Source organism: Punica granatum, chromosome 2 (assembly GCF_007655135.1).
Source record: "Punica granatum isolate Tunisia-2019 chromosome 2, ASM765513v2, whole genome shotgun sequence".
In the NCBI taxonomy this organism is placed as follows: domain Eukaryota; kingdom Viridiplantae; phylum Streptophyta; class Magnoliopsida; order Myrtales; family Lythraceae; genus Punica; species Punica granatum.
In genome coordinates, this window is record NC_045128.1 from 13,658,137 (window position 1) to 13,672,470 (window position 14,334).

General features: G+C 36.0%; 1 protein-coding gene across 1 annotated transcript; it reads right to left on the reverse strand.

Moving 5' to 3' along the window:
• Nucleotides 1–277: 277 nt before the first annotated feature.
• LOC116197027 (cytokinin dehydrogenase 3-like) lies at nucleotides 278–3,098 on the reverse strand. Its single transcript, XM_031527032.1, has 5 exons — nucleotides 2,392–3,098; nucleotides 2,074–2,201; nucleotides 1,508–1,774; nucleotides 1,140–1,408; nucleotides 278–753 (listed from the first exon to the last, which is right to left on the reverse strand). Exons 1-5 carry the CDS (start codon nucleotides 3,071–3,073, stop codon nucleotides 465–467), a joined length of 1,635 nt encoding a protein of 544 aa, XP_031382892.1. The 5' UTR covers nucleotides 3,074–3,098; the 3' UTR covers nucleotides 278–464.
• Nucleotides 3,099–14,334: the final 11,236 nt, after the last annotated feature.

Here is a 14,334-nt window from a genome sequence, read left to right on the forward strand (position 1 = left end):
TTGTAGGATTTCTATTTCATTGTATTAGGTCTATAAACATCCATTGAAATCGACAAAGATTTAAAGATTAAGATATGGTAATCCAATAAATTAGGCATTTGTCTATCCCATAATGATTTATAGAATATCTACCCATCTCACCTAGCCAAAAAATACACACAAAAAAAAAACCCATATCAGGTGACATTATTTGTAATAATATCCAAACATGATCGACCATATTTAATTTTTCTTCGTTATGTGTACACAGGTGACGCATTCATCTCGCATCATGAAAGCAATCTTTTTCCTTCATTACTTGATTCATTCAACTTGACAATATACATCCATTGACGGAGAAACAATAATAAAAAAACAAAGACTAGGAATATTACTTATGCTTTTCTGATCTCAAACCGAATAGGTGTTGAACCAAGAAAACCCATGAAGGATTTATTTATCCTATCGAACTATTGACCTATCTACTAATTAAAGATCATCTGTCCAGGAGATAGTATCATTTTCGGGTCAAACTGTGTTTTTCGTTCACGGAAGGTCCTCCATTTCGAGCCGAAGTGACCGGCCCAATCTTCTTTACTCCGGTAATGGGGAAGGTATTGCTTGATTCTGATACCGGCATCCTTACAATATTGTAAGACCTGGTTGTTCTGTTGGTCGAAATGTTGCCAGTCGTCAAAGCCAGTTGACTGAAGAAATGCTACGGTGTAGAAAACTTCTTCATCCAGTATCGATGCAGACATTCGATCGTCCCATCTGAAAAGTAATTTGTGTTCAGAAACTTTGACATAATTAATTAGTGCATAGCAAATAATGCGGAAAGCTAGTTAAATGTTAGTTCTCAATGCTTGTTTTCAGCAAAATCATAAAACTTTTCATTTCTCTCTGAAATGAGAAAGACAACAAAATAATATATTTCAACTTTTATAAGGCCTGAAATCTTAAAATGTTATGATATAAGCACAGCTTTTTTACTCTCTTTTTTCCCCATTTTTGCGGAAAAAAACAAAAAGACCACATATGAAAAGCGCAAAAGTTTGTTTTAAGTAGAAGTTAGAAACCAATACGTGAGAATTGGTGAAGCGCATGAAAATCTGCAAAATACAACAATCAGAAAAGATAGATAGTTTGATGTCAATTACTTGTTTCTGTTCATGGGATAAAAGAGGACGAGTCCGGTGGTGATGTTGTTTTTCAGAATAATGTTCCTGAAAACGCCTTCGTTGAAGTCGGAAATATGAGATTTAGGGAGGAATAGGTTCAGCCACGGGTGAGGAACATCCCACAGTCCCTGAGATCGAAGCTGAAGCTCTCCCACTCGCACCCGGTTCAGAAATTCCACGTATGATACGTCCTTCTTGTACCTAAATCCTGGGGTGTGTCCCAACCCTCTGAACAAATTCTCTAGATCCTGCAATTGTTAAAAGATAAAGGTTGAGCAAATTGATTAACAAATAAGTTTAATTTTCATATGCACTGTATGACCTGACAGTAATGAAGCTGGAATTACCATGTCAACTGAATCACGGGAAAGATCATCGTAGTACTTGGCAACTTCAAGACAGTAGATAACTCCATATTTGGTTACTAACGAAGTAATTCTCGCGTGCTCGGAAGATGGAAACCAACTGTCTGGAGAGCCTTGCTGGTTCATCATGAGGAAACCTTCCACGTAGTCCAGCGCATTCCTTTGTTTCCTTCCATGGATTGAAATCAGACGTTCTTGGTCTCTCGTGAAAACTGAGAAGTCGTTGTACAACATTCTTACCCACTTAACCTGAAAGACAAAAAATTGGTAAACAAAGATGATGAGCATTCAAACATATACTAGTGAGAAGAAAGTTCCACATGAAGTTGAATGTCGTGATGGATAACAAACGTGAAGATGCACAAAACATATACCTATAGGAAAATCATTGGATACCAGAAACTTCTTCTGGTAGTTTTACCATGAGAACTTTGATATAATATTCATAAAAAAAAAAAAGAAGAAGTTCTGATACAACGAAACAAATCGATCAATCTTATGTGATATTATATGAGATGATGTGATGAAGGAAATATATTTGTACTTACCCTCTTTGGCGCAGGTTCTAAGGCAATTCGTGCCCGGGTTATGATCCCAAACTGTCCTAACCCACCTAGGACGGCATAGAATAGCTCGGAATTTTTGGAACGCGAACAGGTCAAGAACTCCCCGGTTCCTGAAACAAAAAGGGATGATAGAGCCAACTTATTATATATCTTCCTTTATCACAACGTTTTTGTTCTGTTACTCCTTTATTACAACTTAGATATATAGAACTTATTGAAAAAACTTAAAGAGAGCAGGAGAAAATTAGAGAAAAAATAAATTCATCATTTGTTTGATATATAGGAATATGATATATATACCAGTGATCACGTCCAACTCATGCACATTGCTGATCTGAGGACCGAACCGGAATGTCTGCCCGCTTATCCCCGCATTAGAGAGTGTCCCACCAACGCTTAGGTACAAATAGTCGGTCCATGAAACAGGGGAAAACCCCTGCTTAGTCGTGTCCTGTAACACATCAATCCACAACATCTCACCCCCAACATCTGCGTAATGCAGATATTTTCCAGAAGGCCTGTGGAAGACAGAGGCAATAAATGCTCGGCTTTGGTCATTATTGCTGTTGTTTATCGCATGCTCTCGAAGGGACATCATGTTCACAACAACCCCGCCTTGAGACATGGCCTGGCCTTGCACCGAGTGGCCTTGTCCTCGGGCGGCAATGGTGAACGGGGTCGAGGAGTTGTATGAGGACTGAATGAGGGAAACAACGTTGTTTAAGCTGGTGGGGTGGAGGACGGCGGCAGGGAATACTCGGAAGATGTTGCCATAGTCAGTGGAGGCAAGGTTGATGCTGTCTGGGTCCAAGCGGAGTTCATTGGCGAAGAGATTGGGAAGAGAAGAGAGGTCATTAGGTAGGGGAGCAGGGAACTCGGTGGAATTTGCATAAGGCTTGGACGACTCGCCCACTGTCGAGAGTAATCCACTTATGATGAAGATGGTGATGAAGTATGTTGAGTTTGGATGCCTCTCTTCCATCTTGAGACTTGAGAGAGCTGAGAGATTGGTGAATATTTGTGGTAGAGCCATGGAGGGGTTAACACGTATATTTATACATGTACGTGTGTATGGAAACCTTAGGGGAAAGAGATAGGGCGTTCTTTTAGTATTAATTATAATTATAATATTGGTGGACTTTTTGTTATAAGAGAGATTCATGTTTAGTAAAAAAATTAAAAATTTTAATAAAAGGATAGTGATAATTCCATTATTATAATCGAATTTGAAACTTTTAAATTTTTAACGGGAATGTCTAACGACTCCATTACATCATCTTCGAATAGAGCAGACTTTTTATATACATCATCTTTGTTTTATTTTATTTTTTGGAAAGATCTTATGGTTATCTTTTTTAAGTGAAAAGACCATATACTTTTTAAATAAGATGTATATTCTTCTTCTTTTTTTCGTCCTTTATCTGTAATAATTCATGCATACGACAATTAATTTTTTCGGTTACAGAAGAGACGCAACAATTAATTTATGAACACGTGGAAGATAATAGAGAGGGAGGTCAAAGAGCTTTATATCTATACAGGGTCTAAATTTTTCTAACAATAGATTACTTATTAATTTGCCAATGACTCGGTAATGCCGCTTGTTTTCTTGGTAAAAGGTGAAGAAATGTCTATATTTCCATAATTTATTAAACTGGTCGGTTGATCTAAGATCACATAATGTAAGCGTATGTTCTCTCTTGGCTTATGTTTAAAGCATATTCTATAATAGTACGTTCATTTGTGTACCATGACAGCATGTTGATTTTCCAAATCATTTATAGGTCCTTTTTTAATATTAAAACATCATTTTAACAAGCATATCTTTCAATCGCGTCATAAATTTATTAAATCACATTGAATGAAGAAAATCTGCGACTTGGAGTTTTACCCCTTAGTGAGACGACTTGGTTCGAACTAGATTAATCGAGATTCAATGGGTTTTCAGAAATAAGGGTAAATACTAAAAAAAATTTATTGGATCTTTGGGTTTGATGACATGTACAAACGAGAAGTCGCCATGTGTATTCAACCCATAAATTGGACCGGTTGGTTGAACCGGCCAGCAAAATTTTAAAAAACAAAAAAAGAAACAACTAAAGAACAAAGATAGGGAGGGGTAAGTGTGGCTCACTCCCGGCGCGACATGTAGGGAAAGTAGGTGGGTTTGGGGGGTCCGAGTAGAGGTGGTCCTACCACCGGGTAAAACGCCCAAACAAGGTTGCCACCCCCTCATTTTACAATATTGAAAAGTAATTATTTTGCTATAAATAATTTTTATTTTACAATATTCGTGTTTTGACATTTAAAAATGATGTTTTATTTCTATAGTATTTACAATATGTAAATAATATTTATATTTATTTAGAATACATTTTTTTTATTTATAATACATATTTTATAATTATTTTAGAAACAATTCTCAATATTGTACGGTTGTTTTATAATATCTTTCTTTGTGAACATTATTTCATAATAGTTATTTTATTTATTTTACAATTACTTGGACATTTAGTTTGTTTCTTTTTTCATATTACTGAAAACTCAACTTTGTAATTTTATTCTTCAATTTATAAAAATAAATTTATTTTAGATAATTTTTGTTCTAGTGATTTATTTTTTTTTAAATAAACTTTATCTTTCATTTTCTATTTACAATTATTTCATTTTCAGTTTAGTTTTAGCAATTCCAATTACAAGTTATTTAATCAAGAAAATAAATGAAATATTTTGCTCTCAAGGGTCAAGAACTACCGTATAAATTACAGCTGCCCAAACTAATATATAGCAGAAATATTATTTTCTGCATAAATATGTTGGTTTGAGCAAATAACAGTTCGAGGCAAAAGCAATTTTTAAAAGAAAGTTTTATTTTGTCATAATCATAACAATGAGCACTGAATTAACATATAGTAGGCACATTGATTTATTGTTAGAAGAAGTCCGACAAACACAGTTTCAGCATGTATCATTTCATATAATGAAGAATAAAATAGGTCGGATTAGTTTTAACACAAGAAGTTGATTCAAGAAAATAGTATAACTAATTACAACCAACTGCTACGGAGAGTAAATTTTGAATTGACTATGAAACGATCACTTTCCCAAACAGTAATTCAAGTGTCTTTTATTGGTCTGACTAATATGCTCTTCTACATGAATAGTTGGCTCAACTCAACAAATGACGTAGTTCTAATATATCGATTTTCTGAAAAATGATCATCTTTCTAAAATATTGCGTGCATCATCATAAGAAAAAAAGAACCAACTCGTACTAATTCACCATGATTGAGATGATCATCTTTCTAAAATATTGCGTGCACCATCATAAAAATAAAAGAACCAACTCATACTAATTCGTCCATGATTAAGCCGTCCTGCCAATGCAAAATCTTTTGCACTAACAAAAAGAATTGATCATTAATTATAATGTAAAAGCTGCCACTCTGTGTCTATTGGATATGTTTTCACAATATTTTGTGGTGGCGTACCACATATTATGCTAGTTCATACTTTCGTGATCATGACATGACACTCTTTTTTTTTTTTGGAACATTGTTTCCACGCAGAACTGTTATTTGCTCAAAGTAATATGTTCAGCAAAAAAATAAAACGCCATTATATATTATTGTGAGTCAACTACAATTCTCCCTCTAACGATTTTGTTTTGTTTAAATTAGTATCGTAGTTCTTCCTTCTGGCGAGCAAGATATTTTATCAAATTCAGGGCTAAACTTTGCTCTACATGATACTTATTAGGGAAAATAGCACAATATATCACAATCTTTACACTTTTTATTAGTTTCATCCCAACGTTGATTTTTCTGTAGAAACCTAACGTTAGTGATTTGATTTCAAATCTATCCCGGCATAACACAACCATCCATTTTTTACGGAAATTGCTAATGTGGCTCGTTAACCACACTAATAGTGCCAACGTGGATATTTGTGTGGGCCTTATAGACACATGGACCGATCCCTCTCTGCTACCTCAGCTCTATCCTCATCATCTTCATATGCCGACATATATGCTATGCAGTAAAAAAGTTCAAACTCTCTTATTGTATGGTGAAATTTGCCAATAAAATAGTTATAAATAAAGCTGAAAATAAAAACTCAATAATTGTAAATTATAAAATCAATAATAAATTAAAAAACTAGAAAAATCGTAATATAAATAAAATATTTATTTCAAAATGATTTTAAATATTAAATGCAATTTAAATAATTTCCAAACAATTAAAATGAATTAGATTTAAAATAATGATAAAACAATTGGGGTTCGATGTGTAATGGGTTTAAAAAAAGTATTTTATTAAAATATATGCTTAGTCTAATAAAAACGAAATAATGATCCACTTTTTTGGCAATCTTGAATAGTATATTCAATATAAAAATTTAAAATATATTTCAAATTTTTGAAAAAAAATTGAAAAAAAAAAAGAAGACAGATCACAGATCTATTAGGTGAAGAGAAGAGAGGGAGGGAAGGGCGGTGGAGGCTCGCTCGGCGCCGATGGCCAAGTCTGAGGGGCTGGTGGCTGGCAATAGAGGGAGACAACACCGCCCCCTCCCTCACCTCGTAGTCTGCCAATTTTTTCTTTAATTTCCCTTTTTAAAATTTTCTGAAATTTGAAAAGTGTTTATTTGATTTTTTGAATTTTGGTTTCTGTAAACCAAGCTAATAAATTGGAGAGTAAAATACAGTTTGCACCTCACCATTGAGCTTAGTGGTAAAGTGCCCCCTAACCTTTAAAATTTTGCAATATGCCACTTGACCTATTTAAAAAAAAACAAAGTGCAACCGAGTTACTTTTCTGGCCACTATTTCCGGTCAAAAATTAATTTCTCATTAATTTCAATTTCAAAATTTTAAAAATAATTTCAAAAATTAAAAAATTAAAGAAAAAGAAACAAAGTGATGTTACAAGAGATCTAATTGATGTTATAAGAAACTAATGTGATGTAATTTTCGTCTGAGGGACCAAAGTGACGTTATTTGGCCATCTCAAGGACAAAATTAATAATTAACTCTTATAAAGTTCACTAAAGTACTTAGTTCTATTAACAACTACGCGCCAATGCAGTGAGTTTGATTATTAAAAAATGTCAAGAGTCACCCCGAATAATTAACTTATGGCAGTACCTGGTTCTTTTAATTTTTAAAACACATAAAATCTCATTAAAGGGGAGAATGCTTGGCGCCCATAGTTTGTAGATAAAATGGTACATTTCCCCTAAAATTATTGCTGAGAGGGCGTTAAAGGCATAGAACACACTGCACCCCTGTTCCCCAACCTTTCGGTAGATTTTTTATTTAAAAGAGTAAATAGGCAATTCCGTCACTAACTTATTTTTAACGTCAATTTCGTCATCGACTTTGCACTTTTGCATCAATTTTGTCCCCGACTTTGCACTTTTGTATCAATTTTGTCCCTTCTACATCAAATTGGTCATCGACTTTGCACGGTTATATCAATTTAGTCACTGACTTTCTGCAGTTCCATCAATTAGTTCTACAGTTGCATCAATTTGGTCATTCTGTGGGGTGGTTGCATCGATCAGGTTCCAATGCGACATCAATTTGGTCCCCTGCCACATCAATTTGGTCCCTGCAATTAAGTATTAATGCTGACGGTGTTAAATGGTGGAAAATATTACATCAATTTGGTTCTCGTGCTACATCAAATTAGTCCTTGACTTTTTTTTTAACCCATCTGTCTCTGCTTACTCTTCTTCTTCCTCCTCTCCTTCTCGTTCTTCTTCTTCAACACAAATCTCACCTGTTGCGGCCCGGCCATTCTAGAGGCTAAGGTCAATTGCCTTCAATCTGACTGATTTCGAGGCGGTGGGCGACGGGGTGACCCTCAACTCTGGAAGCTGAGGTGTAGCTCGTTAGGGTCCATAGAGAGAAAACTTGAATGCTCATTGATGGCAGATCGTCGTAGTTATGTTATTTGACTGGAATTGCTATATAATTTCATTACTTAGATCAGTAGGGAGCTACAGGATCTTACAGAACCAAATTTGGTTGAGTTGTTTGAAAAATATAGCATTCTAAAGTCAGCTGCAAACGTGATGAACTAGAGGATTCGAGCTAGTTTTTCGACCTGTTTTCTCCATATTTTTCACTTCCGTTTGATTCTAAACTGTAGCCTGTTATTTGAGGTTTCCACAAACATCTAGAACACAAAAATCCGAGTCCTGTAGAGAACGAAACACTCTACCGAAGTTGGCCCGATAGGTTGTCCAATGTTGTTCATGCTTGTGACACCCAGCAACTCTGGGAGGCTCGCGCGACACGCTTCGATCTCCATTTTTATTAATTTTTGCGCCTAAGAACTCGTATTTCAATTTCCTATTTTCAATAATTTTCTAGGATTTTTCTAGAAATATAAGTATTTAACGTATTTTTTGAAATAAATGGACGTTGTCGGGTTTTTGGGTCTCAGGAGAGCTGAAACATGAATCTCTAGTTCTACAGAGGTTTCATCTTGTCTCTAGAACTCCGAGGAGACTAGCTTTATAAAGAATCCGAGTGATTCACCGAAGGGAATTCGATGAGGAAGAGGAAGAGGAAGCTGAAGACGGAGGAGAGGAAAGTCGTTTGAAGTGGGACTGTGGAACGAAAGAGAAGGAGAGAGAGAGAAGATAGAGAGAGAGAGAGAGAGAGGATAAAGAGAGAGAGAGAGAGAGAAGATAAAGAGAGAGAGAGAGAAGACAGAGGAAGAATATGATAATTTGGGGTAACATCAATTTGCCAAGCGTTACATTAGTTCAGCCCCTGAACAAATTTAACGGAATAGTAGCGCTATCTGCCCCTATGTAATCAGCAATCGATCTGATGTAACGCCAAAACTCAGGGACTTGTGTTGCGAAAGTTAGAGACTAAATTGATGTAACCGTGCAAAGTCAGGGACTAAATTGATGTAACCGTGCAAAGTCGAGGACTAATTTGATGTAGCAGGGACGAAATTGATGCAAAAGTGCAAAGTCGGGACTAAATTGATTTAAAAAATAAGGCAGGGACGAAATTGAAATAACTTGTGAAAGTCAGGGACGAAATTGCCTATTTGCTCTATTTAAAATTATGGGAGATATTGCTATCGTAATTCTTGAAAATCGAGTATTAAAAATTATTTTCCCTCCCAACCATGGCTCGAACTTATATTCTCATCCTTACGATATTTAAGCTGCTTATCACTCAATCAACAATTTTATTGGTAAAATAGAATATTCTTTAATTGGACTTTTTTGCCGGACAAATTAATTTGTGTGTCTTGTGCAATATATATGTTTGCATCATCACCGACGTTTCTGGGAGATGACATCACGTATAGATTTTCTATTCATTCTCATGGGCAATTCTATTTAAACAAGTAGGCCTCCTGTTTTCTTGATCGTTTCAATATTGCGGTCAATTATCATTTAGCCGTTTGCTCTCGACTGCATGAGATCTTCTATATATTTTCGAGAGGGATCTTGTAGATTTTCCATATATAGAGCTAGTAACGGTCAAAATTAGGCAATCATCAAAATGATACTTGCAGATTTTCTCTTTTCTGGAATGACACAAGAAATTTAATATTAAATTGACCTCTTTTCACAAACGTGGATTGGTTTAAACGACTCGGCTCTTGTTCGTTTTAAGCAAAGTCTTTCGGACTTCAATTTTGTGAATAGAGGAAATCATTGATTCAAGAGCTTACCCCTTTTAAGGCTAACTCGGCTCAAATTGAATTAATCGGAGCTTACCCCTTTCGAATACCAGACTGCACTAAAAAAAAAAGACCTCTCTTCTTAGAATTAAGATTCCCAATGGATTAGGTTGCTTAATGAAATTGAAGGGTGTAAACATCACCAAGATCTTTTCGTCACAAAAGATTTTGTTACATGCAATATCGTTTTCTAAGTCTGTATATATGCACTCTAATTGGGCAAATTCATAGCCAACAAAAACAAAATATTGGGCAAAAGTCAAATTAATTCGAAACATAATAATTATGTCAACCCCATGTGTCAATTTGTTCCCTTGATCTCTCTCAGTCTGTTTAGGTCCAGTGCAATTAGTATGACCCCCTAGCATACAGTATATGTATATTTCCCTTTGACGATTCTAACTTCTAATTAATAGTGGGCCACCAACCTTTGAAACGCATCTGCTTATACTTTCTGCTATGAAATGGTATACCACAAATTACCAATATATATATATATATAGCTATAGAAAAGTACAATAAAATGGACACAATTTGGGGGTTTTTAATTGGTAGACAGATAGAAATTTCTTTTGCAAGCAGGTTGAGGAAGATCCTAAGGGAAATCAACAAAGATCTGGTTGGATGGAGATCACAAATGTTAGCACAGAAAGATAACCCAATTTCAACAAATAAATCTTTGACCCTAAGATCTTGTACAGGTTAGGAAGACCTATCAGATGCATTCCATGCAATCCATATTACTTATTCGAGCAGATTTTTGCAGGACCAATGTTAAGTATAGGGACGGAATTTTGAGATGGAATGAGGTTGTCTTTATTTTGAGACGGAAATTTTGAAATTAAGAGTGAAATTCCATCTATCACCAGATAGACGGTAAAAATGATGGAAATCTCCGTCTCATTATTTGAAACGGATTAGGGGATGAAAAGTACTGTCTCTTAATATGGAGACGACACTTTTCGTCTCAAAATCCGTCTCTCCTATAGATACAAAATTTTGAGATGAAACGAATATGTCTCAATTTTGTGACGGAAATTATTAAATTGAGACGGAAGATTCCATCCATCATTAAAGAGATGGAAAATAAGACATAGAATTTCATCTCCATGGGTGCAAAGCCCATACAATTAAAGAGATGGGGTGCATTGCACTCTTTGCATAGGGTAGTGGGCGCAAGGAACCTCGTGCTCCCTTCAGGCTTGGCCGAACTAATTTTTTTTATCATTTTACATTTTTTGATGGGTTTCGGTCTCAAGGATTGAGACTAAGAGAAAGACGAAATTTTCCCTCTCTAACGGAGAGACGGAAAGCTCCATCTCTCTTTCTGTCTCAATCGTGAAAAAGAATTTGAGACGGTTTATTCTGTCTATCAGGTTAAGACGGAAAATTCCGTCTCAAATTTCTGTATCAATCGAGGATCATATGAAAATTTTCGTCTTATTATTTTGGGATGAGACTCTTTAGGAGGGATGTGTTGAGATGGACTTTTCCGTCTCTATTTCATATAGAGACAGAGTTTTCCGTCTTAATTGCCAACCCTATAAAGCCGAATTACTGTTTAAAGGAAAGTCCAATTTAAGGCCCAGATGTTTGCCTAGATTATGGAATTCTTGGCCTAAGAGAATGGAGACCCAGCCGAATTGAGGAAAAATGAATGGCGGTGGAAATTATAGACATGACAGACGAGATACAATTCTTGGGGAGCAGGGATTGAATATTTGGGTTATATTTGTTTATAGATATTAGAGTAAATCGGATATATTCTCTGATACTCATTAGAATATTTAGTTGGTTGGTTTTAGGCCATCTAGGCAGTTGTTTCTCTTTTGAATAAGATGTTGATCGCATGTTTATAGACATATCCAATTTTGATACATCTCTTATGGTTTCATGTAAATGCCTATAAGTAAGTGCGTCAAAGTTTGTCATAAGGGTCCCCGACCAACAGATCAATCGTACCTTACATTACTAAAATAATTGTATTTAGCGAGGGATAACGTGCCCTCGCCAAACATGGCCTCACTAAAACCTGCGAGGGGGCAAAACCCACGCTAAACCTTCGTTATTAGCGAGTGAAATCCCTTGCTATGGCGAGGGTTTTGCGAGGGATATACCTCGCTAGTCCCTCGTTAGATTAGTGAGGGATAATTCCTCGCAATTAGCGAGGAACAGTCCCTCACTAAGCCCTCGAGCTAGCGACGGACCAATCCCTCCCTAATAGCGAGGGATTAGCAAAAGATATGTCCCTCGCTAACCTAGCGAAGGATCAACGAGGGTATATCCCTTGCTAATGCCGAGATAGTATAAAAAAAGAATTTAATTCTGCCTAGCGAGGGATACGAAGATCCGGGATTAAACAATTTGCGTGGGATTAAAGCCTTTCAAAAAATCAAAATTAATTCATTCGGTCTTTGATCCCTCTCTGTTTCTTTATTATTGGAGCTATTCGAGCCTAGGGCCTCCCGCACGCCTGCCCCTCTCCCATTTATGGCAATCTCCTTAACCGTTGAGTTATATTGAGTTTCACTTGTCATTGTTCTACATTTAATTATATTTGAATTACTTATACATTTATATTTATATTAATGTTATTTATTTTTATTTCCCGAAATACCAAAAACATTTCCTCTTATAAACCAAAAATACAAACATCCACATTAACACAATATCAACTCACAAACCACCTACACATACAAACAGTTATCCACATGATTATTCACATACAAACGTCCAAGTCTTCCTATTAATAAAAAAACCAAAAGTACAAACCATTCCATCAACACATATTCAAAACAAACCGACCTGCTCATCATCATCATCTGTATAATCCTCGTCCTCCACCTCGCCATGGGTACTATCACTGCAAGGTTGCTTCCCCGTAGAGGTTTCAAGAACGGACTTTCCCGTTTGTTCTGCCATGCAACCTCCAATAAATCTTAGCAGCTTTCGATGCTCCTAAAATTGTTGACTCCAAAGTGCTCAATTTAGTGGTCACCTCCTCGTAACATTCGTCGCTCATCCCCACCGTGCCAGATGGTCCACAATCGGTATGTAGTGAACTACTGGAATTGCAGTGATACCAGGTAATCTCATGTGCATTGCCTTTCTTACTCGTCCCGACCGTCTCCGCCCAAAGCTTGGAAGTCTCCTCATTAGAAAGGTTGGGGCCAATAGATTGGGACACCGAGTGAACTTCTCCTCCTGTTAAGATAATGAAAAAAGAAAGATATCCACATATCAATAACATTCAATAACCAACAAGCCAAAGTTCTAGTTAAGTATTAAAAAGCTAGTCCTTTCAATCTTAATTATAACTTACCACATTCTCTTGTACATATGGGCTAACCCAAGTACCATCCTTCTTTTGATGGTTTTTTTCGTAGACCTCCAAGATAGTGACTTGTCTTCCTTCTTTCTTTGACTGCAAAAAAAATAAAAAAGATGAATTCATGAACAATGCTCGGTTAAATCACATATTGAATTTGTTGAAAATGTTAATAATTACAAGTCAAGTTCCATAACAAAATCATTTCAATGATGATGACAAGCATTGTGGCTTACCATTCTATAGGCAAGGGTACTCGTCGAGTTTGATCCTTCGATACTGATAGATGCTCTAGTGTTAGAATTTCTATTCGCCTTATTTGCCTTAGAAATCTTCTAAAAATCTTGTTTCTCTTAATGTGCATGGAGCTCCGCCAAATGAGCATTCCCAGGAAATCAAGCGGCTTACCCTGTGCCTGGTGCTTGAAATATATATTCGATGATCACTCACTTGCCTTCGACATGAAGGTCATCCTCATATAATTCTCCCACCTCGGATTACAAAAACACAATTTCTGCATAATGAAATATTTAGTACATTCGTATATACATATTTGTCAATGAAATGCAAACGATATATGTATATAAAGTTATCTCTATCAGCTTCCACTCTTGGAATAGCATCAAGCGGCCTGCCTTAGGGACTTGACCGAATGAATAGATCGGGTGGCTAGGCTTATAGAATTGGTTGATGTGACCATTGTAAGCACCTCATTCTGGCCCGGGTTAGATCTACCATTCAGGAAACACATTGAATCAGAGAGTAGATGAAAGCATATGAGGATCGCTTGTAAGAAGATGGACTATTAAGAATCAACAGATAAGTCATCGAGTGTTGAGTACTTAATTTTGACTATATGTGCCTATTTTCAACATTTGTACAAGTTAATTAGCAGTATTTCTTTCTCCGATGACGCGCGTATAAAACGGATTTCGAATCGTGACGCTTACTCTCCAAAGACCTTGTTTTAAATCCAATTGCTGGTATTTTTCATGTAAAAAGGCACGATAAATTTTCTAGTTAAAATCCTTCGATCCATATATTTTATCCAACATGACAAGGGTTCGAGACGGAGAAATCGATATTCTCACGTAGCGAAAATATTCATGTCGAGGTGCTTCCTAGTTAATAATTTTAAGATAATTTTTCTCCGCTCACATGTGCTTTAAAATCCCGAAAAGAATAAAAATGTAATGT